Raw genomic sequence first — 23,779 nt, 5'->3', positions numbered from 1 at the left:
TTGAAAAGTGCCAAAATTAAAACCCTGGTATATTGTTATATCTCGGTTATCGACATATTTAATTGTTGCACTGTAATTTCTTACTACTATTTTTTTCCTGTATGAAACTTTTTTTTTTTTTAAAACTAAAGTGGTAACTAGGGGATTTATACTGATTAATTTAACATTGAAAAAGATTTTATTTGTTTTAACATTTTTCTTGGACCATTTATTCACTCTTTTCCTTGATTTTGATCTGATCAGAAGGAGTGACAGGTATTATCTCAATTGTTATTGAACTATTTCAATTATTTCAGTTGAATTGGTGAATTGAAACATGTTGTCATGTCATGTTTTTCCATTTAATAAAAACTGTGCAAAGAAACCAACAGGAATGTGTTCTTAATTCAACAAATGCCTTTATTTTTTCTTCATCCTTCTCCTTAAGAATCAAGTTTATGTACCTCTGATTTGTAAAGTTAAATCAAGTTCGGAGAACCAAAAAAAAAAAAAAAAAAAAAAAATTGTAATCAGTGCATGTCGAAGCGTATCAGCTTCCATAAATAACAGCAAATTTGTACCACACTGCTTCCTAATAAATAGTGAAAACAGAACTGGACTTCGGATGTCAAAACGACAGGTGGAATTAGGATACAAGAACGAAATGGGAGTTATAAACACCTTGAGAACCATGGAGTTAATAATATTACTCTTGAGGAAAAACTTTAGGATAAAATAATCTGCAAAACATGAAATGCCAAACGGTTTCCAAACGTCACAATGTAATACTCACTCCGAAGAGAATCAGCAGTTTGAGTTGAGACTCGCGTGACAAAGATTGAGAATCAGTCTTGAGAGTCAACAGACTTCAACTCAAACCGCAACAATTTTGGCCCACTTTGTAGTAGCTGCCAGTGAAGAATAACAACATGAGGGGGGGATTCTGGAAACAGTTGATGCAAGATGTGCAGTTCATGACGGCAATTAAACAACCGCAACACACCGAAGGGTACTTGTTTGCATTACTAAATGAACTCCGTTTGAATGATTATGGATTGTAGTTGTAAGGAAACAGAACTTGAGGCAACATCGAGACCAGGAAGACTTGAAAGGCAGATGGAGATGTAGTGGATGAAACACTTGGCATTGAAATTAATGTACATTCTCAAAAAAGTAATCAATCAATCAAACAAACAAACTAGGTGTGATATAAAGAAAGCAAACACACTCTTGGCTCCTCGTACTGCAGGTGCTTGAAGAGGTTAGTGCTGTTTGACCCGAGGAGCCGTGACTCTACGCAGGAAACCGTACAGAAATCCAAAATTCTACAGGAAAACAAAAATTAAAATGGTTTTGTTATTACAGTATGTTGTATTGTAATGACAAATATGAATATATATACATATACATATACATATACATATACATATATATATACATATATATATATATATATATATATATATATATATATGGTTACCTTGTAATGACAAATATATAAATGGTCATTACCGAAATTACAAATATGTATAAATATATGACATGGTTACTACGATAATGACAAATATATATAAATGACAAATATGTATAAATGTATGGTCATTACGCTAATGACAGTTATATATAAATATGTTATCTGGTTATTACGGAAATTACAAATATGTATAAATATATGGTATATACATTTTTTTTTAAATAATAAAAACAAAATTACTAAGACTTTAACAGAAAATGAAGAAAATATGAATAATATTAATAATCAAAATATGAATAAAAAACTATAGTTGTATCTCAAAAATACTAAAATAACACTGACATATAACAAATGTATATTTATACCATAACAGTAATGAGAACATGTTGTGAAAATGTGCTTAATTGTCTTGAAAACATGTTGTTATATATAACAACATAAAATATTAAAAATAAAACTGGCAAAAAAAAAAAAAAAAAAATTATGATAAAAAATATTTTGCTTGGGATGAAATGTGAATTCATGTGAATAACAAACACACAAAATAATTACAAATGTAGATTTCACCACAGTAATGAGAACGTGTTGTGATATGTATTATTCATATAATATAATGTATAATGTATAATGTATAATATATATATATATATATATATATATATTAAAGATAAAACCGGGTAAAAATATAACATTTACAGTCAAACCAAAAATTATTCAGACACCATATATACATTTTTGATTTTTTTTTTTACTAGTGTGTGCAGGACACTATAGTTAATTTATGTAAGTGAGGATAGCAAAATAAAAGTAAACAGTGACATATTATACCCTAAAAAATTCTTCATACAGTGACTACCAGAAATAATATATAAAAAATTTGGGACCAGAAATGATTCAGACACTTTGAGCTGATCATGTTTTGCTGAAGTGTTTTTTCTTTAATTGCTAATGCTCTTTTTACACACAGACTGAACAAAATGAAGCATTGCTTGGTCACTGGTTGAGCTAAACTGGTATTATCTAATTGTGTAGTTAAATTTAACAGCTGACAGATATTCAACATAATTCATGTGTGAGACAGTCTAACAGAAAGACGGACAAAACCAGTCAAATATCAACTCTAGTTCCAGTCATATTTTATAACCATTTTCTAAACTAAACTGTGATAATGTGAGAAATGTTGAAGGTGTCTGAATACATTTTGGTTTGAGTGTATATTATAAAATATATGATTTGCTTTTGTTTTTGGGGTGAAATGTGACCTGGACAATATATGATGCATGCGAAGAATAATAAAAAAAAAAGTGTGCACTAAATTTCCAGAATATTAGTCTTACCAGGACAGCCAAATACAGCACTCCAAGATATGCTGCGATACAGCCAGCGAGCAGCAGGTCAAAGATCGCTGGTTTTACCCTGGTTTGTGTCAAATGCAACAACATTATTCAAACAGCAATTTTAATATAGGGTTAAGGTCATTTTTTAATCCAGGGTTAAGCAACATTTCTCACTTGTAAAGCTGAACGGGGGTCAGTTAAAAAGGTTATTCACTTCATAAATTCGATCATTAAAAATGTCAACTCATCTTTAAACCTGCTTTCAATTCATTACCAACCCAGGTTTAATTATGAAACCCGTAATAATATAATGTTTAATAATCCTTAAAGGGATAGTTCACCCAAAAATGAGAAGTCTGTCATCATTTACTAACCCTCAAGTTGTTCCAACGTGTATGAGTTTCTTTGTTCTACTGAACACAAAAGAAGATATTTTGAAGAATATTTGCAACCAAACAGTTGTGGGGCACCATTGACTTACATAGTATTTTTTTATCCATACCAAGTCATTGTTGTTTCACAACTGTTTGGTAATATCAAAATATCTTCCTCTGCGTCATTTTGAGGTGAACTATCCCTTTAAAAGTTTGAAAAGAATGCTAAAAATGTATTTAAATAAACATCAAATCATTGCCAGTCTCACCTATAAGCATTCATGGTCTGCTTAAGTTGATCATAAAAGACAAATTCAGGGTCCCTGTTGAGAAATGAAAACAAAAACCCATTAACCTCTGAATATTCATTTGAAACGAGCACTGAAAGAGCGAGCGCTTCACCTCTTGTCGGCCCTGACCAGATGCCTCTTGACGTCCTTCAGGTAGCGGTTCATGTAATACTCCAGTGTGTTAACAATGCTACTGTCTTTATCCAGGAGCTGTGCGGCTCGTGGCTGCGCCGTCAGCCAGTCCACCAGTGACACCAGCTGATCCTCCTGCACCTGCTGTTGGGAAAACAGGAGCGCACTTAAATAAAGAACAACACGTTTACAGCGACAAATCTTCACTGAAAGCAAACATGCAGAGAAATATGCCTTGAAGAGGACCTGTTGTGTCTTGATTTTGTTTTCAGGCTCTACTAGAATAAGTTTTCCTGCTTGAATGTTGATTATTTTCCCCATATTCTCCATTGTTGCGGCTCCTCTCTTTTTAGTCTGTCAGTAACGCTCTGTCTCTATGAAGCCCCTCCTTCTGAAAAGCACACTGTGCTCTGATTGGTCGGCTGGAGCAGTGTGCTGTGATTAGTCGAGCGCTTCAAGTGTGTTTGGGAAATGAAACCGCCAGTTTAACACACTACTAACTAACTCAACCAGGCCCCGCCCCTTTATTCTGCGTATGAATTATCTAAATGAGGAATATTGTGACGTGTTCGTTCCCGGAAGAAACTCGAGACTACAATGGAGGCGTTTCAGGAGTTCAGAAACAGTGACACTGATAATAGAGACGAACTCAAACAGTAACATTACACACTAAAGAAAGATGAACAGACAGCAGATTTTGGGCAGTAACATGTCATTGGCCCATCTTCTACTCACCATCTGTTCAGTGAAGATCTCCAGGTCTCCGCTGGCACCCTGGGTGAAATATGACAATTATCACACTATTAAAAGCCACATTTTGAGTTTCATGATGCCAGATGGTAGAGCTGAGCGATTAATGGAGATAAAACCAAAATTGTGATATGTATGTCTTAGTGCCATTATTAAAATGACAAAGGCTGCAATTTAAATAAATATTGTGTGAAAAACTGTTTCACAGTTGCACTGTAAAATAATATTTTAACAAAATAAAATAACTTTTCGTCATTATTAGTAGCAGTAAAAAAAAATAAAAAAATCTTAAATACACAATTTCTTTATATTAGTCAAATCTTACAATAGTAATATTTCTCATTTTGTGTAATATTGTTATTTATTAATAAAAATGACAAAATATCTAATAAATGTAATATATAATATAAATGTAATATGTATATTTCATTATATATAATGAAATCATTAAAAAATACCCTTTTTAAAAACTTTAATTAATATTGCTATTTAGCAATAATAAAATATATCTAATAAATATAAATTATATACAGTATATTTAATTATATAAATTATTTATACTGTTTAAAAGCACACACATTATAAAATCACAATATTTATAAAAAAAAAAAAAAATTTGTTAAATTGTAATTAAATAAAATTGTAATTAGTATTTTTTGTGCAGCATTAGGTTTTCAAACCTGAAGTGGTTTAAAAAAAAAAAAAACAAATCCCACAATGTTTATACAAAAAAAAAAAACACACATTAAAACCGCATTTCCTTCATGCACCATTACATTTAATTACTATACATTTAAAACTGTCATCAAATTAATGTACACTAATATCTGCAAAGAAAAAGACAAATGCCACATTACTTTCTCCGTCAGGTTGTATATCACTCTCGCCAGCGTTTCTGCGATGACTTTAGTGTTGCGAGTGAGTTTCGTCAGATCCACGTGAGGCCTACGAGAACATGGAAAAACGCAACAATGACGACATCAATGGCAGCAACCAATCAGCAGCGAGGGAGGGAACTAACGGTGGGGCGAAAGAGAGAGAGCACCAATCATCACCCACCCAGCGGTGGCCTCTCCCGACACTGACCGCATGTCCATGATGGAGTGGCGCTCGGGGCTGCGGTGGCTCTCCAGGCGGGACAGGGTGAAGGCGGGCAGGCGGCGGATGCCGAAACGCTCATGTTCCCACGCTAGGGTGTCGTCCGCCAGGTTGATCTTCTTGTGGACCATTGAGAACTTCAGCTCGGGGTGCTGATGGGCCGCCACCTGATAATGAGAGATGATGATGACCCGCCAATGCCGTTTGACATCACAAGGACTTTTCCATATTAGAGCTGCCCTATAGTCGTTCATTTAAAGGTGCAGTGTGTAATTTTTAGCGGCATCTAGTGGTGAGGATGCGAACTGCACCCAACAGAAGTTACGGTGGCCGATTGGACAGCAGAGAGTAGCCAAAAGCAATGAGGTTTCTTTACAAAGATAAATTAAGAAATTAGGTTTACTTAATTATTCAGTAAAACGATATGTAGACATTTCAAGCTTTATACAGATATATTCCTCATGTCTGTGAGGCAGGCACATGCAGAGTTTCGATTTCAGTTCATTTATGTGATGCGCTCCAGTTCACTAAGACTGAATCGACAGAAAGCTCCATTACTTTACAAAAAGCACAACGTTTTGTTGTTATTGTGAGTTTAAAAAAAATAAAAGTAGACCCTTATGACCAAAAAATGACAGTATTTGAACTCAAGTGATGTACCGGCGCCTGCATGTCACGCAGTAAGCGGCTCTCCACACAAACACATGAATATACCCTAATAATAGCGCACATTTGTCTAGGTTAGCATTATAGTGAGCGGACTTCATGTTTCAAGTGATTAGCCATATTTGAGGTTGATAAATGATAGGCCGATAACGATCTGTCCGTTACAGATTTCGCCACTTCCTGTGGAGTTTTTTTACGACTAATAAAATCTTAGTTTTTATTAATGGTTAGTGGACTATTAGGGGGCAGCCCTATTCCGTATATATATATATATATATATATATCTCAATAGCGAGCGGATAGTCTTACGGTCTCCAGCTCTTTGAGTAGGGTGTGCTGTGGGCTTCCCTCTTTCGGTGGCTTGGACACATGGAGGTGAAGGTTGTCGCTGTTACCCAGAGTGTCCAGACACAAAACAAACGCCACGTTGTCCTGGAGAAGACTGGAATCTGAAAGACAAGGACGAGGTCAAAGCTTTAGCGTACGTAAATGCTCTCTTTTCTCTTCAATTACTGTTTTAAACAGCTTGTGTTTTGCTGATTGTTATTATTGTTGTTATTATTACGAAATGAATGCTATTAAAGTAAGAACTATTACTATTGTAATATTTGACAATAAAATATGAGTATTTAAGACAAACAATATAATATTTGATTTTGAAATTTAGGAGCGCAATGAAAATATATCTAAGATTTGTCTTTTCTTAAAAATATATATTTTTAAATGTTTTATTTTTTAAACAATGAAAGCACAATGAAAATTTATCAAATACTGAAATAATTAGAGTTTCAAATATTTCTACAAAGTATATTTATTTATTTAAATATGGAATTATGTATATTTTTAACACTGACTTAAAGGCCAATAAATATATATTATAATAAAATACAATTATACAATTTTAGAAATAAAAAATATATGCAAATATTACATAAAGTATATATTTATATGCATTTTAATACATGAAAATATGTTGTATTGTGCAAACCAAATACCATATTTTATATAATTTCCTATTAATATTAAATAATAATAAAACATATCAAATTATCATAATATTTATTATAATACAGAACTTCATTTAAACTAAATTAGCTGTGCACGTCGATATACACAGTTAATAAAATCTATTTTTAATGGCAAATGCGAGTGAATGTCCCGCCCGGTGTGGTTCGTGAGGTCACGTTCGCACCTGTGTGATCCAGATTGTCCTCCAGCCAGCGTTTAGTGCCTTGGTAGTTAAACTTCCCGCCTCCCGACAAGAAAAACAGCAGGTTGTATCTATAAAAATATGTCTTTAGTAAAGCACGCAGACAGAAATCTGTTTGAAGCATCTGTTTTACTAAACGAAGCGCAAGTGTTACCCTGCATGCGTCCTCTTGTAGGAGTAGAGTCTGGAAAACAGTCTCGCGAGCTCCAGCAACACAGCCACTCCACTACCGTTCGAGTCCGCGCCGTACGACAGCCACTGAAACAACACACACACTCAATCAAGCTTTGAATCTAACACCTGCCGAATGCGGGTAAAAATCAACTGTGGCGGGTAATGCTGTCAAATCACGAGCCAATTTACCATGTTACTTATGTTTATTCACTTTGCTGGGGAAGTTTGTGTAAATCTGCACAGATTTAGTGCAAATACTCAACTCGTGAGTCATCATGATATATTAAATACAGCGTATTAGACAGAATCTGCTCATATCTGGCTTACTTGAACATGACCGTCACTACACAACAAATAACGGCGCGCTTGTTCATTGAAGCAATAGCAAAGATTAAAAAGCATTTGGTTAACAGAAAAGACATTGCTATTTTCCAACATCCTACATTTTTTTGATGTTCTTTTGTACTGTATTGATCTGTCCACCTAAAACACAATTTTGGTGAAAAGGATGATGATGAAAGAGGGAGGAGATGCTGGATGACAGGATTTAGTTTGAATAAGAAATGAATGTATGAAATCCAAATTTTATCATGTATATATAAATATATATAAGCTGTGACATATTTAATCTGGTTAATTTCTTTCATTTTTGGCTAGTAGAAGTTCTGAATGGCTGGTAACTTTAGTATTTAGTAGCCAAATTCTGGGTTTCAAACCCTGCACTCAATATCGCCACAATAGAGTGTGTGTGTGTGAGCAACAGCATCTGTTTTCAGCGTGAATGGCCAGAAAAACACACAAAACACATCTAAAACGGGAAAGAGCTTTGAGATTCATTGAAGAACTAGATTTGACAAGAAATCTGAGGTATATTTTTACAGACTGCGAAAGCTTCGGAACAGAAGCAAATGAATCGCTGCAATTTATAGAAACAACGATAGCGAAAAGTGGATTTGCAGTTTCATTTTGTGTCAAAATGCTGAATTTAGGGGTAAAATCATACACTGTATATTGTAGTGTTATATATTGTATTGACAACTCATCAATGAAATATTTTCCATTGAATATTCTGCATAATTGGATGTTTTTAAATAGTTTTAAGGCTGGACGATATGATGATATATATAACGTTGATATAAGTGATCACTCGGAATTAGACCTCCTCATATTGTATTTATATAAAGCGTTCACAAGCAAATTTGCTTTATGTATTTCCCCGGTGTCGAAATCAGGCTCATATAAATGTCAGGAAACATGATTCCTTTTGCATGTCAATATCCATGGATCACTGGATGTTTGGTAGCTTGTAAGAAACACTATATCGAGTCCAGCCTTTAGTTTAAACTGATAATCGTTTGTTTTACTGGCGTTTTCACAGTTCCTCTATTAAATCCAGTCACCCAGCAGCTCTTCTGCCACTCAGTTCGGCTGAGGAAAGTGACGTCAGTGCATTCCCTCTATACCTCATCGAGTGAAAGACAGTGACACGAGGTCCTTACCGGAGCAACTCCGAAAGAGTCGTAGTGAGCAACCAGGACGATAGTGGGCAGATCCTCTCCCGCACCTGTGAGACGCCCCTGAGAACATAAGAGAGAGTATATGATGGACATCACGCTGGAGAATCAGGCTTTGCTATTTGTGAGGGAGTAAAAAAGTCAACTAGTTAAGACTCAAAGCCATATGTGACCCTGGACCACAAAACCAGTCACATGTCACACGGGTATCTTGGTGGCAATAGCCAACAATACAGTGTATGGTCATATAACACCGATTTTATCATCACTACATTGGCTACCTATAAAGTTCCGTATTAATTATAAGGTATTGCTACTGACTTATAAAGCCCTAAACGGCTTAGCTCCAGTCTATTTAACGGATCTTCTATCACCCTATAATCCATCGCACTCTTTAAGATCAATAAATTCAAGGCTTTTGGTCATACCTAGGATATCCAGATCAACCAAAGGAGGGAGAGCATTTTCACATTTGGCTCCGAAACTCTGGAATAGCCTTCCTGATACTGTTCGTTGCTCAGACTCGCTCTCCCAGTTTAAAACTAGATTAAAGACGCATCTTTTCGGCCAGGCATTCATATAATATTGTTAATCTCACAGTTCAAACTACAATCCGGCCTCTAGTTCATAAATGCCAGAGGAGAACTGGCCCCCGACTGAGCCTGGGTTCTCCCAAGGTTTTTTTTTTTTTTTTTTTTTTCATTAGGTCACCTGATGGAGTTTTTTCGGTTCCTTGCCACTGTTGCCTTTGGCTTGCTCAGTTGGGGATATTTTGGGGATATTTAATTTTATTCTATCAATCAATAAATTCCACTAGAAACAAACCTTGTTGTATTATTTTATTTTAATTTAATACTGTGAAGCTTTGATACAATCTATATTGTGAAAAGCGCTATACAAATATATTTGATTTGATTTTGATTTGTATGGGTCAAAATTATCGATTTTTCTTTTACACCAAATATCATTAGGATATTAATGATAGTTGTTTTGTAAATTTCCTACTGTAAATATATCAAAAATTTATTTTTGTGAGTTAATGCAGCAAAATCGCCAACAGAAATGAACAACTTTAAAGATGGTTTTCTCAATATTTAGATTTTCTTGCACCCTCAGATTCCAGATTTTCAAATAGTTGTATCTCGACCAAATATTGTCCTGTTGTCCCAAATATTGTTCTATCGAAAGCTTATTTATTCAGCTTTCAGATGATGTATAATTCTCAATTAAACATTTTTTTACCCATAAGACTGGTTTTGTGGTCCAGGGTCACATATTGCTTGTTGTTGTTTGTTTGAAGTGTTTTTGTTTAGTTCTTTAACTGAGATTCATTCACCAGACAGAATTTCATTATACTACATGTATAATGACAATAAAGTCCAAGTTCAAGTTCATACTGAGTGCCATTTCTGCCATTTCGCACTTTAAAAGTCGACAGCTGCGCAACACAAGGTAAAATTTTACAGTTGTAGTTTTATTTACAAAATATCATTTTCCAAAGCGCGTTCACACAACAGCGCCAGCTCTTTCATCAACACAACACGCATGCGTCGTGAACAGTCGTTGGAGATTCGTATTTTGTAAATAAAGTGGTAAATTATGTTTTTTTAACACATCGCTTCATAAAATGTAGGTTAACCGCTAGAGAGACACATGGGTGACTTTAATGATGTCTTCACTACCTTAAAAAGACAACAGCAATTAAAACTGTCAGAACATGTAGTTAATTACATGTTTTGTTTAGATAGTCTGTTCAGAATTATGGGAGAATCGTGATATTTCTTTTAAAACACACAAAAAAATGTGCTTCTCAATTGATCCAGAATCGTGCAGTTCTTAATGTCAAACCTGCTGTGATGCGTCCTTATTGGCCAAGTCTGAGCAAATAATTGCTTGAATTTTTGCCACAAATTTGGCTTTAGAAGACTTTGTCGTAGTCCAGAAATTGAAGAACTACTTTTATTATGGTTTTCAACTTCCCCTAGATGATAAAGCAGCTTGAAATGTTCTTCAAAACATAATTTTGGTTCAGAGAACGGGTGAGGTCATACAGGTTTGGTGGGACATCAGGGTGAGTAACTGGGATTATGGGTAAACTGGTGTTTTCTGGAATCAGTTACACTCACCTCTAGACTGGTAATGGCCCAATCAGTGACAGCTTTGCTCTGAGCTCCACTGGTCACCATCTGAAAACCATTAGCGGTCGCTGTGTGCAGCAGCACTGAGCAAAAACAAACACATTAACTATAAAACCATTATATAAACACACGGTATAATACATTAATATGTATAAAAATATGATTATAAAATGAAGTATATTTTTATATGTATGCATTAATACCACATATTTTATATAAATAATTTATTATAATATATAAAATGTAATGCATATAAACCTTATGGTATATATTATAAAAAATATAAACAATATATTTCATTCATATAATATGTATAACAATATCACAAATCATATATATATATATATATATATATATATATATATATATATATATATATATATATATATATATATATATATATATGAAATATTAAAATATTATATAAAAATAACATGTAATATATATTTGTCTGATATGTAACAAATAAAAATGATAAATTAGCATTTTATATATATATATTAATATTAATATAAAATATTGTATAAAAAAGACATTTTAAAAGACATTTAAGATAATATATCTTATTATTACAATATTTCTTATAATAAAGCATTTCATATAAACTACAGTTTATGGTACAGAGCGTTCATAATGCATATTTTCGGGTACCTTCAGCCGCTGATGAAGACCCCTGTGAGGAAGAGGAGATCTGTGTCTGTGTGTAGATGGACAGCAGCTCCTCGTCCTCCAGGGCGAAGTACACGGGCACGATGGTCTCGGTGGCCAACAGCTCCGGCTCCAGCTCCATGAACTGCTGCAGGGGACGAAAGCAGACCCATAATCAGCCTCCAGGAGGAACATCCCGCACGACACTCGCCTCTGAACGGGGGCACGTTCAAGTTCAAAACGGTGCGCAACTTTTTGCTACGGTTTCCGGGTTGAACGTCATGTTTCCTGGAAACGGCGTGCACCGGTGTGCAACGGGGTTTGAGATACGTTTTCTCTTGTTTGGTTGGTGTGTCAGAACTGCAGTCCAATCAGCAGCAACATGTATATAAAGCACACGGTATTAAAGTGAACTCGCACAATGGGTTCAAGGAAAGTAATTTACAAATGTGTTCGATGCAGCTCGGTATACGCAACAACTGAGGATATTAGAAGACATGTTTGTCGTAAGTTTTGTAAAAATATAGGATATCAACATAATGATGTAGTTGTTTATATTTTTAGCTTCATTGCAAGTGTATGACATTTGGTATAGAAATAAACAATGGTAATTAAGTGCTTTTCCTAAAAATGAGAAAGAAAATACAGGGTATTAAAACAGTATGAACTACAAATAAAGTCAGTATGTGAGGCTAAATAGATGTGTTTTAGTCTGACACATTAGGTAAGATGTGTGCTTCAGTTTCAGTAATCCCTTCACTCGATTGGGATGTTCTCTTTTGTTCTGGGCGGCAAGTGCAGTAACTGTAACATCGGGCATATTTTGTAGTATTAAACACATATTTATACCGACTTCATCAGGCTCCGAAAATTCTTCACAAAGAACACAAAGAATGGCCTTCTCAGCTGCCATAGTTGCAACTCTTGCGTCATCAGAACAGTGTGTTCAACGCGTCACCGTTTCTGTTTAAAAAACGTTGTGCAACGTTTTGTCGGGGCTGAACGCAGCCCGGGTCCTTAGTAGGGCTGGGACAATATATCGATGCATCCCGATTCCTGGAACGATTTTTTCCGAATGCATCGCGAATCGATTCTAATCTTAGTTTTTAACAGCAGATGGTGCTCTATGCTAGTTTTTAACAGCACGCTCAAATGCTAACGAAGAAGTCTGAGGGGCTGTTTACACAACACCGTTTTCAACCAAAAATGTAACACTTTTTATGCGTTTTGGCCGTTCGCTTACATGACAACAGCGTTTTGGGTGCCTGAAAGCGCAAAGTTTTGAAAACGGGTTTCAAAGTGCGAGTTTTTGAAAGCGGTCTCTGTGTAAACGGCAAAAAAGTGAATCTGTGAAGATGATGACGTCATGCAAATGCATATTACATGTTCAATCTATTCCGTTTCATCGCCATCTAACGGCCCAGCAGCAAAATACAGCGTTTTCAGGCTACGTCTACATTAATCCGGATACATTTGAAAACGGCGTTTTCGTTTATAAACGCTCTCCGTCCACACTAGTGTTTTCAGGCGTTTTCGGACGTTTCAGTGTGGATGAGAAACTTTTGAAAAACACCTGAAAACGCTAAATTCACCTTTACTGCGCATGCGTAAAACCCCACAAAAGATCACTGATGTGATTCAGGTGGATAAAAAGTTATCGCGCAATTCTTCGGACAGGCTACTTTTATTTAGTAAAATATCTCACCATTCACTGATGCGTCCAGGTCGCACGCAGACACCATATGTTTGGTCTAAAACGCGACTGCTCTCATGTTTTGCCGCAGGACAGCAAATGTGAGTAAATTCTGTCATCTTTGCAGAGCTGTGATATGAAGAGTGTGCAATGTAGAATATGTTTAGCAACAGTGTGAAAGTGATCAGCACATAACAGGCAGAATACCGGTATAAACATGAATATCTATTGGTACAATATGCGTCACATGACTAAATTTACGTCATCATTTTTAAATACCACCGGTTTCACAGTCCACACTACAACGTGAAAACGGCGTTTTCAAATGTATCCACTTTGGAGTGCGTTTTCATTAATAAAAACGCCGTCTCAGTGTGGACGGAAGGCCAAAACGGAGAGAAAAATAAACGTTTTCAAACGAAACCGTATTAGTGTGGACATGGCCTCAGTCGTTTTCGAGGATCCGTGTGAATGGGGATCGTTTTGACAATGGTGTCGTCCGTACGCGGAAAACTCAAAGGATGTACTCGCACCTCAGAATGCTTTTATGACACGAGATTAATGTAAACAGCCCACTGCAAACACCCTTGTAATTCGCTTCAACCTTTTCGAACTTTATGAATGATTATTTTATAGAAGGTTCAAGTGGTGTGTCAAGTCAAGTCAAGTCAAGTATATTTGTATAGCGCTTTTCACAATACACATTGTATCAAAGCAGCTTCACAGTATTAAATTAAAATAATACAACAAGGTTTGTTTCTAGTGGAATTTATTGATTGATAAAATTAAATTAAATATCCCCAAAATATGTGTGTGTAAGGCATTAGAAGCCAGCAGATTACGGCTGTTTCTAGAGCACGCAGTTAAAACACTAAACTCAGAATCGATTCAAGAGAGAATCGCGATGCATTTTAAATCGATCCAGAATCATTTCTCGATTCACAACACATCGATATATTGTCCCAGCCCTAGTCGTTTGACAGCGTTACCTGCACTATGTCCTGGGGCATAGTGGACATGTTCTGGGGGAGTATGATGACCACGGCTCCCGCAGACTGCCGGAGGGCCTTCTGGTATTTCTCAAAAGAGAAATCGGCGAGCCGCATCATCACGCATCGACGGCTGAGCACCTCGGCCTCCACCGAACGAGCCTCTGTGTTTAAAATGGCATTACGGGAACCTGCGAATCAATTCGTATTATTAGTGCATGTGCCACATATTGAAAAAAAAAAACCTACCTATGTCATATTGCATTTCGATCATAATACTGAGTAATATTAATTATGTCACCTTAAAATAAAGTGTTACCAAATGTGTCTCTTCCTCCACCAAAATATATATAATAAATATCTGAGAAGTCCATAAACACGTGTTAAACCAGTTTTGATTCATGAATTCTCATGAAGATGAGACGTTTGATAAACAGAGCTGCCACATCCTAACGCTTCAATGAAGGGTTACTGTCCTCAACTAAGACTAAAGCTATTGATAATTTAAAAATAAGAAAAACTATAATAGTATTAAAAAAAAAACTTTACACATTAACAGCTATGAGGGAGTCACTATGGTAATACCATGGTATTTCTTGAAGTATCTTGCTGTGTACCATGCAAGGTTATATTTGTTAACTAAAAAATTAACTAAATTTAACTGAACTGAAATATGCACTAAATTTACTAACTAGCAAAAGATGAAAACAAACTGAAATGAAGTTTAAATAAAAGCAAACTGAAGTAGTAAAAAGGACAAAAGCACACATCCAAACTATTAAAACTTAAATACTAAAATTAAATTTAAAAACGTAAAACTATAATAGTACATAAATAATAGTGCTGCGTCAATGTAAGAGTAACGCGGTAAATACCGCGGTATTTAACATAGTACGACATGTAAATATGAAAGTCCATTATTAAACCATTGATTGGTTCAACCCGACAACCATTCAGTTACGAGTCCTGGAGAACGTTTTGAACCAAGAAACACTTCAACCACGGTAATACCATGGTACCAGTCTGGGGTGTTGTTGTTAACTGAAAGGTTGTAGGTTTAAACCCCAGCAGACGTTGGTTAATAAACCACTACGCCACCACATGTCCCAAATACAAAGCGAGAGGTGTTACTAAAGCATTATATGGCCATATAAAGCGTGTTGTGTCGGTTTATTACCGTAGGTTTGTCCCTGCAGGTCGTACTGCTGCATGCGGTACACACTGAACTCATGCGCCGCTTCCGCGCGCAGCGGACACACCAGCACCAGAAACAGCACCAAACTCAGCGGGAACGACCACTTCAGCATGTTCTCCAACACCTCGCTGGCCTCCTCGAACATGCTGGAGCCGGTTCGGGAGATTCCGATAGAGAGAAACGGAGAAAAAGACTGAATGAATGATTGACGGCGATCGCTCGAGCTGTCAGGCGCCGTGGTGGTGAGAGTTTCAGGCAGGCGAAATCACCGGACACCTACACATCTGCCGAACTGTAATGAGACTGACGTTTTATTGATATAGTACGTTTACCTTTTTTTACATGACAAAAATTGCGTTGAATACTGCTAGTTAAGCATTTTATATTTTTGAAAATAATTTAAATGTATGAAATAATATTGTTCTTCATGTGCATCTTTTTGGTGTTGGTTGGGGTCCATCAGGAATATTCAAGGACTACCTCGTATGACCTTTTCCCCCAGATTTATTTATTTATTTATTTATTTATTTATTTATTTATTTATCAAAACATTCAAAATCAGTTACATTTGGGGTGTGCAGTACAATTCTTCATATAAAAAAATAAATTACAGAACAAATAACAAAAAAACAAAAACAACTTTCTGTCAAAATAAAATATAAAAATATAAACTTTCTGTCAAAATATAAAAATATAAACTTTCTGTCATGGTTAAATATAAGAAATTAATGTTTATAAAAGACAAGAAACTCTGTGTATTTGTTTGTTTCCTCACAGAGAAATCAATGAGTCATGAGTCATTTTTCCTATAAATTTTTTCAAAAATAAATGTCACATTAAATAATGAAGTGCTCTTGATGACCACTAGAGGAGTCTTCCCGTTTCCCACAATCACTGTGGCATTTTATAACTGGTGAAATTAGTAAGAGATTAACATTCACAGTTAGTCTCATATAGGAATTATTTAACTGTGATTTTACTGAAAGATCAAGTTTGAGTTCAGCTCTAAACTCAGTTATTAATGATTTATTAAATACAATAATATAAAATATAATAAACATGAAGCTCAAATACCCAACAGCATTAGTTTGAGTGTGACATTACTTTTATGTGAAGTAAAAGTTTGTCTATTTTTTGCTTAGTTATTGGTTCATATTTATCTATTTCTCTTATCATTCGTCTTCTTTTGTTTGTGTTTACTGCTGCAGAATATTATTCACTTCACATTTAAATGAATAAAAGTATTTGATATCTTGAAATGAGAAAATCTGAGATGATTTATTTTCATTAATTATTCTGATATTTGCCTCTCAGGAAGTGTAACTTTTAAAAAATATATATATAAATCACAATAAAACTCACAGAATGACTTTACAAACCGTTTATTGACTGATCTGATCTCAGTTTGATGTGTTTATTCCTCAGACTCTGTCCACTGGTGTGGTCCTACTGAAGCTGTGATCCGATTGGTCCTCTCTGCTCTGGTGGGCGTGGCTACTGTCATTATTGTGGTTTATTTCTCTCTATGGTTTATTACATCCCATTACATCAGATCCAGAAGAAATAACAGGATTATAGATTTTTAATGTCTTTCTATATTCCTCTTCCTCGAGGAGTGAGACCTGAAGCTCCATCAGTGCTGTATAACGTCAGTGTGAGACTGAAGATTGTTAGTTTGATGTTCATTCTCTCATATCCTGTCTAGAACATTCTATTCTATATAAACATTTGATATGATTACAGCAGTATTTCCGGTTCCTGCCACAGATATTCAACATCCTGGTGTGTTTGTATGAATTGAGCATATTTATTTGAATATTAATCATATGAAGATATCAGAGGACACTTTCATCCACACAGTTATAGCAGGCGATCTGTTCCTGCTCCATAAAACCATTAGAGAAACTCTGAAATCAGTCTGAGAGGAGAAACAATCGAGACAATTGATCAGAAATGAGCAACAGACGTCCTGAAGAGAGTTACAGGAGAGAGCAGAGCCAAACACTCACAGGATCTCATGACAAGATCAAACTGTTGCTTTAAGATGTTTTTAACACATTATTGGTCAGTTTATTTCTGTTGAAAATGATGTCAGTGACTTACAGGAAGTTGAGGCCTACTGGAGCTCAAAGTGTCAATGATCAAAGTGTGAATTAATCATCCAAAAAAGTGCTAGACGGTCACATGCATTAACACTGAATAAATAGGCAGATATTTTAAGTAATTGTAGTGTTTTACTTCACTTTACTTCAGAGCAGCTTCACATCAGCACGTCTGTTTATTACTGAACCAGTTTTGAAGAGTTTGTCTTTTCATATTTGTGGACTGAAACCGATGAAGATGTTTCTCCCTGTTTTGCTCTGCTTGTGTTTCTGGCGTCTGGATGGTGAGTTTAAATGTGTTTTTATGACTTCAGTTGTTTCTGTTCTGATGTGATAAATTACTGGTTAATTTAGTCAGAGAGGATCAACATTCACTGTTATTCTCATATAGAAATAATTGAACAGATAATGTTTGAATTCAGCTCTAAACTCAGTTATTATGGATTGATTAAATAAAATAAAATAATATAAATATGAAGCTCAGATACTCAACAGCATTAGTTTGAGTGTGACATTGAACATTACAGTAAAAGTTTTTTTTGTTATTGTTCCATATATAAATCTATTTCTCTTTTCATTCATCATCTTTTGTCTTTGAACTGCTGCAGAATATTATTAATGTCACGTTTAAACGATTAAAAGTTATTTTAGTGAAGCTTCATCAAACCAACATCAAGTGATTTTAAAGCTTTAATCTGTGAAAAACTCTGTTCTTCAGGAGTGATTGGTGATACAGTGTTTGGTGAGTTTGTGTCAGTGATTGAGGGAGATTCAGTCTCTCTAAACTCTGATCTTACTGAAATGAAGGATGATGATGTGATTCAGTGGAGGTTTGAAAACAGGTTTGGAGATGAAAACACTTCAATTGCTGAAATCAATAAACAGACTGACAGAATCACTGTATATGATGATGTTCTTGATGGGAGATTCAGAGACAGACTGAAGCTGGACAATCAAACTGGATCTCTGACCATCACAAACACCACAACTGAACATGCTGGAGATTATGACCTAACAATAAACAGTAAATTTGTCAAGAGGTTCTGGCTCACAGTTTTTGGTGAGTTGAAAAAAAATATTTTTTTAATGGCACAATTTAAATTAATTCATTAACCATTTTATTTTATATTGTTTATTTTTAATGTAAATTTTAAACTATTATTCAATTTAGTAAACCATTATAAAGTGATTTAACAGTATTAATCTTTGCAAACCCTGTTTCTGTTTGTTCTCTGTGTGTTTGACAGATGAAGTGAAGTCAGTGTCAGTGAAGGAGGGAGATTCAGTCTCTCTAAACTCTGATCTTACTGAAATAGATGGTGGGATTCAGTGGAGGTTTGGAGATGAAGACACTTTAATAGCTGTAATCAATGAATGGTCTGACAGAATCACTGTATATGATGATGTTCTTGATGGGAGATTCAGAGACAGACTGAAGCTGGACAAACAAACTGGATCTCTGACCATCACAGACACCACAACTGAACATGATGGAGTTTATAAACTACAGATATACTGTGGAAGATTCTCATCAAAAGCATTCAGAGTTTCTGTCTATGGTAAAGATCATTTGTCCTGTCCATCAAATATTCTTATTTACTATTTAAATGTTGAATTGTTTAATCTCTTTACAGTTTGAGATGACAGACCGTATACAAACTCACTTGGAACCGAATATAAGATTGTTGATTAGATTTGATCATATTTCTGTATATTCAGAAATATTAGTTGATGTCAGCGCTGATATTAGTGTGTATTGACTGATCTGATCTCAGTTTGATGTGTTTATTCCTCAGACTCTGTCCACTGGTGTGGTCCTACTGAAGCTGTGATCCGATTGGTCCTCTCTGCTCTGGTGGGCGTGGCTACTGTCATTATTGTGGTTTATGGGATCAGATCCAGAAGAGCTGAATGAGATCAAGCACATATTCACACATCAGGTACATGATTGATGATGTCATTTCTCACAAACTGATTTTGCATATATAAATATCTGTGACATTTATTAATTTATGGCTTTTTATGTTCATCTTTTTCAGGAAGTATCGAAATCTAAAGCAGAACGCTGAACTTTAAAGGTTCTTCTAGTGTTTTTCATAATAAATACTGATGATTATTTGAGTTTGTGCTCTCTTTCAGTGTCAGATTTTAACAGTGTCACTTTATTGTTTATATTTCTCTCAGATACAAAAAAAAAATAATAATACAGAGACACACAGATCTCTCTTTACTACTGCTGTATATTTGTCATATGTATTTTCTTGCCTTTATCAATAAAGTTTCTCACTCTGAGGTTCAAGAGTCTCTCATGATTTATTCAGAGGATTACAAACTGTTTTGGCAATCCTTATCTTTTTTATGTATATTTTAAATAGTTCAGCAGTGTACCGTATACAGCTTTATTTCTACACTGTAAAAAATGTATTGTCAAATTAACAGTAACTTACTGGCAACAATTATCCAGTAGATGCTGTATTTCATTCAACAGTAAAATTACTGTAACACTAAATACAGTACTGTTAAGCATACTGTAAAATTAAATGCATTATTTTACTGTAATTTTTTACCATGTTAAAACACAGTATTACACCGTTGATTTTTAATAATACTGTATAGTATTATACAGTTATGAAATGTTATTTTATTTACTTTTATAGGGCTACTGTGTTACCTGTAGAATATGTAGAAAATCTGTACCCAGCCAACATGTATATGTGGGCCCCACATGGTTTATGCTTGGGCTACGTGGGTACCAAGTGGGCATGGTCCCAAAATGGGCATCTTATCTGGGGCCCACTTGGGTCAGCTAAGTAAGTCCCACATGGGCAAAAACAGGTGGGCTCCCCATGTGGGTCCTAGTTGGGTCACTAATGGGAAATGAGTGCATGGGCTCAAAATGGGCAACACAAATGGGGCCCATTCGGGTTTATCAAATGGGTTAGACATTGGCAAACACAATCAGTCCCATATAGGCTGCCTACATGGGCCCAAGGTAGGACCCACATAGGTAATCTCTATATGGGTTATGAATGGGGAAAAGATATGGGGCCCACTTTGATAAAACATATGGGTCAGACATTGGCAAACACAATCAGTCCTATATAGGCTGCCAACATGAGCCCAATGTGGTACCCACATAGGTAATCTCTATATGGGTTATGAATAGGGCAAAGATATGGGGCCCACTTTGATAAACCATATGGGTCAGACATGGGCAAACACAATCAGTCCTATATAGGCTGCCAACATGAGCCCAAGGTAGTACCCACATAGGTAATCTCTATATGGGTTATGAATAGGGCAAAGATATGGGGCCCACTTTGATAAACCATATGGGTCAGACGTGGGCAAACACAATCAGTCCTACATAGGCTGCCTACATGGGCCCAAGGTGGTACCCACATAGGTAATCTCTATATGGGCCCTGAATGGGGAAATACATATGGGGCCCGCTTGGCCAAACCATATGTGTCAGACATGGGAAAACACAATCAGTCCCATATAGGCTGCCAACATGGGCCCAAAGTAGATCCCACATAGGTAATCTCTATATGGGTTATGAATGGGGAAAAGATATGGGGCCCACTTTGATAAAACATATGGGTCAGATATGGGCAAACACAATCAGTCCCATATAGGCTGCCTACATAGGTCCAAGGTGGTACCCACATAGGTAATCTCTATATGGGTTACGAATCGGAAAAACATATGGGGTCCACTTTGATAAACCATATGGGTCAGACATGGGCAAATACAATCAGTCCCATATAGGCTGCCTACATGAGCCCAAGGTGGTACCCACATAGGTAATCTCTATATTGGTTCTGAATTGGGAAATAAATATGGGGCCCGCTTGGCCAAACCATATGTGTCAGACATGGGCAAACACAATCAGTTCTATATAGGCTGCCAACATGAGCCCAAGGTGGTACCCACATAGGTAATCTCTATATGGGTTCTGAATTGGGAAATACATATGGGGCCCGCTTGACCAAACCATATGTGTCAGACATGGGCAAACACAATCTGTCCCATATAGGCTGCCAACATGGGCCCAAGGTGGTATCCACATAGGTAATTTTTATATAGGTTATGAATGGGAAAAACATATGGGGTCCACTTTGATAAACCATATGGGTCAGACATGGGCAAACACAATCAGTCCCATATAGGCTGCCAACATGGGCCCAAGGTGCTACCCACATAGGTAATCTCTATATGGGTTACGAATCGGAAAAACATATGGGGTCCACTTTGATAAACCATATGGGTCAGACATGGGCAAACACAATCAGTCCCATATAGGCTGCCTACTGTACATGAGCCCAATGTGGTACCCACATAGGTAATCTCTATGTGGGTTCTGAATGGGGAAATACATATGGGACCCACTTTGATAAACCATATGGGTCAGACATGGGCAAACACAATCTGTCCTATATAGGCTGCCAACATGAGCCCAAGATGGTACCCACATAGGTAATCTCTATATGGGTTACGAATCGGAAAAACATATGGGGCCCGCTTTGATAAACCATATGGGTCAGACATGGGCAAACACAATCAGTCCTATATAGGCTGCCAACATGAGCCCAAGGTGGTACCCACATAGGTAATCTCTATATGGGTTCTGAATGGGGAAATACATATGGGGCCCGCTTGGCCAGACCATATGTGTCAGACATGGGCAAACACAATCAGTCCCATATGTGCTGCCAACATGGGCCCAAGGTGGTACCCACATAGGTAATCTCGATATGGGTTATGAATGGGAAAAAAATATGGGGTCCGCTTTGATAAATCATATGGGTCAGTCATGGGCAAACACAATCACTCCCATATAGGCTGCCTACATGGGCCCAAGGTGGTACCCACATAGGTAATCTCTATATGGGTTATGAATGGGGAATTACATATGGGGCCCACTTTGATAAACCATATGGGTCAGACATGGGCAAACACAATCAGTCCTATATAGGCTGCCAACATGAGCCCAAGGTGGTACCCACATAGGTAATCTCTATATGGGTTCTGAATGGGGAGTTACATATGGGGCCCGCTTGGCCAAACCATATGTGTCAGACATGGGCAAACACAATCAGTCCTATATAGGCTGCCAACATGAGCCCAAGGTGGTACCCACATAGGTAATCTCTATATGGGTTCTGAATGGGGAGTTACATATGGGGCCCACTTGGCCAAACCATATGTGTCAGACATGGGCAAACACAATCAGTCCTATATAGGCTGCCAACATGGGCCCAAGGTGGTACCCACATAGGTAATCTCTATATGGGTTCTGAATGGGGAGTTACATATGGGGCCCGCTTGGCCAAACCATATGTGTCAGACATGGGCAAACACAATCAGTCCTATATAGGCTGCCAACATGGGCCCAAGGTGGTACCCACATAGGTAATTTCGATATGCGTTATGAATGGGAAAAACATATGGGGTCCACTTTGATAAACCATATGGGTCAGACATGGGCAAACACAATCAGTCCTATATAGGCTGCCAACATGGGCCCAAGGTGGTACCCACATAGGTAATCTCTATATGGGTTATGAATGGGGAAATACATTCAAGTATAATTGTAAATATAATGAATTTTGTAGTAAATATAAATTGTGCATCTGTAAATTACATCATAAACTATACACTTGTAAATAACATATCTTCACAATCATTAAAATAATTATATACAGTATATTTTTGTAATTTATAATCTTTGTTATAATACCACTAACTGCTGACCGTGGAATATTTAGTAGTGAGGAAATTTCACAAATGGACTTATTACACAGGTGGAAACCTGGTACCACGCTTGAATTCACTGAGCTCCTGAAAGCAACCTATTCTTTCACAAATGTTTGTAGAAAAGTCTGCATGCCTAGTGCTTGATTTTATTCAACTGTGGCCATGGAAGTGATTGAAACACCCAAATTCAATGATTTGGAGGGGTGTCCCAATACTTTTGGCAATATAGTGCATGTGGTTACAGTATAGGCCATGG

General features: G+C 36.3%; 2 protein-coding genes across 3 annotated transcripts; one reads left to right on the top strand and one right to left on the bottom strand.

Moving 5' to 3' along the window:
• Positions 1-317: 317 nt before the first annotated feature.
• Positions 318-15,935, bottom strand: ncln (nicalin). Of its 2 annotated transcripts, none has more exons than XM_084116170.1 (15): positions 15,644-15,935; positions 14,467-14,657; positions 11,788-11,932; positions 11,125-11,219; positions 8,984-9,061; positions 7,465-7,568; positions 7,293-7,381; positions 6,410-6,549; positions 5,423-5,601; positions 5,194-5,281; positions 4,322-4,360; positions 3,567-3,730; positions 3,434-3,487; positions 2,791-2,869; positions 318-1,304 (listed from the first exon to the last, which is right to left on the bottom strand). In XM_084116170.1, exons 1-15 carry the CDS (start codon positions 15,804-15,806, stop codon positions 1,242-1,244), a joined length of 1,671 nt encoding a protein of 556 aa, XP_083972296.1. In that variant the 5' UTR covers positions 15,807-15,935; the 3' UTR covers positions 318-1,241. The 2 variants fall into 2 exon arrangements, with proteins under 2 accessions (XP_083972296.1, XP_083972295.1); XM_084116169.1 differs by having other exon boundaries at positions 5,396-5,601; positions 15,644-15,934.
• A 2,551-nt stretch (positions 15,936-18,486) lies between these two features.
• Positions 18,487-20,054, top strand: LOC311085400 (uncharacterized protein). The gene is made up of 4 exons (XM_084117907.1): positions 18,487-18,823; positions 19,011-19,322; positions 19,560-19,703; positions 19,803-20,054. The coding sequence occupies exons 1-3, from the start codon at positions 18,565-18,567 to the stop codon at positions 19,676-19,678; spliced, it is 690 nt and encodes a 229-aa protein (XP_083974033.1). The 5' UTR covers positions 18,487-18,564; the 3' UTR covers positions 19,679-19,703; positions 19,803-20,054.
• Positions 20,055-23,779: the final 3,725 nt, after the last annotated feature.

Source organism: Abramis brama (genome assembly GCF_963993115.1).
Source record: "Abramis brama genome assembly, chromosome: 6".
NCBI classification, from domain to species: Eukaryota; Metazoa; Chordata; class Actinopteri; order Cypriniformes; family Leuciscidae; genus Abramis; species Abramis brama.
This window is presented reverse-complemented; position numbering and strand designations above follow the sequence as displayed.

Bases quoted from the DNA above. Each gene is read 5' to 3' on its own strand.
- LOC311085400 (XM_084117907.1), top strand. From the start codon at position 18,565: ATGAAGGATGATGATGTGATTCAGTGGAGGTTTGAAAACAGGTTTGGA. The intron at 18,824-19,010 runs GTGAGTTGAAAA...TGTGTTTGACAG, and splicing joins GTTCTGGCTCACAGTTTTTG to ATGAAGTGAAGTCAGTGTCA. The intron at 19,323-19,559 runs GTAAAGATCATT...TTTATTCCTCAG, and splicing joins ATTCAGAGTTTCTGTCTATG to ACTCTGTCCACTGGTGTGGT.
- ncln (XM_084116169.1), bottom strand. From the start codon at position 15,806: ATGTTCGAGGAGGCCAGCGAGGTGTTGGAGAACATGCTGAAGTGGTCG. The intron at 7,569-8,983 runs GTAAGGACCTCG...GTGTTGTTTCAG, and splicing joins ACTCTTTCGGAGTTGCTCCG to TGGCTGTCGTACGGCGCGGA. The intron at 3,488-3,566 runs GTGAAGCGCTCG...ATTTCTCAACAG, and splicing joins CTGGTCAGGGCCGACAAGAG to GGACCCTGAATTTGTCTTTT.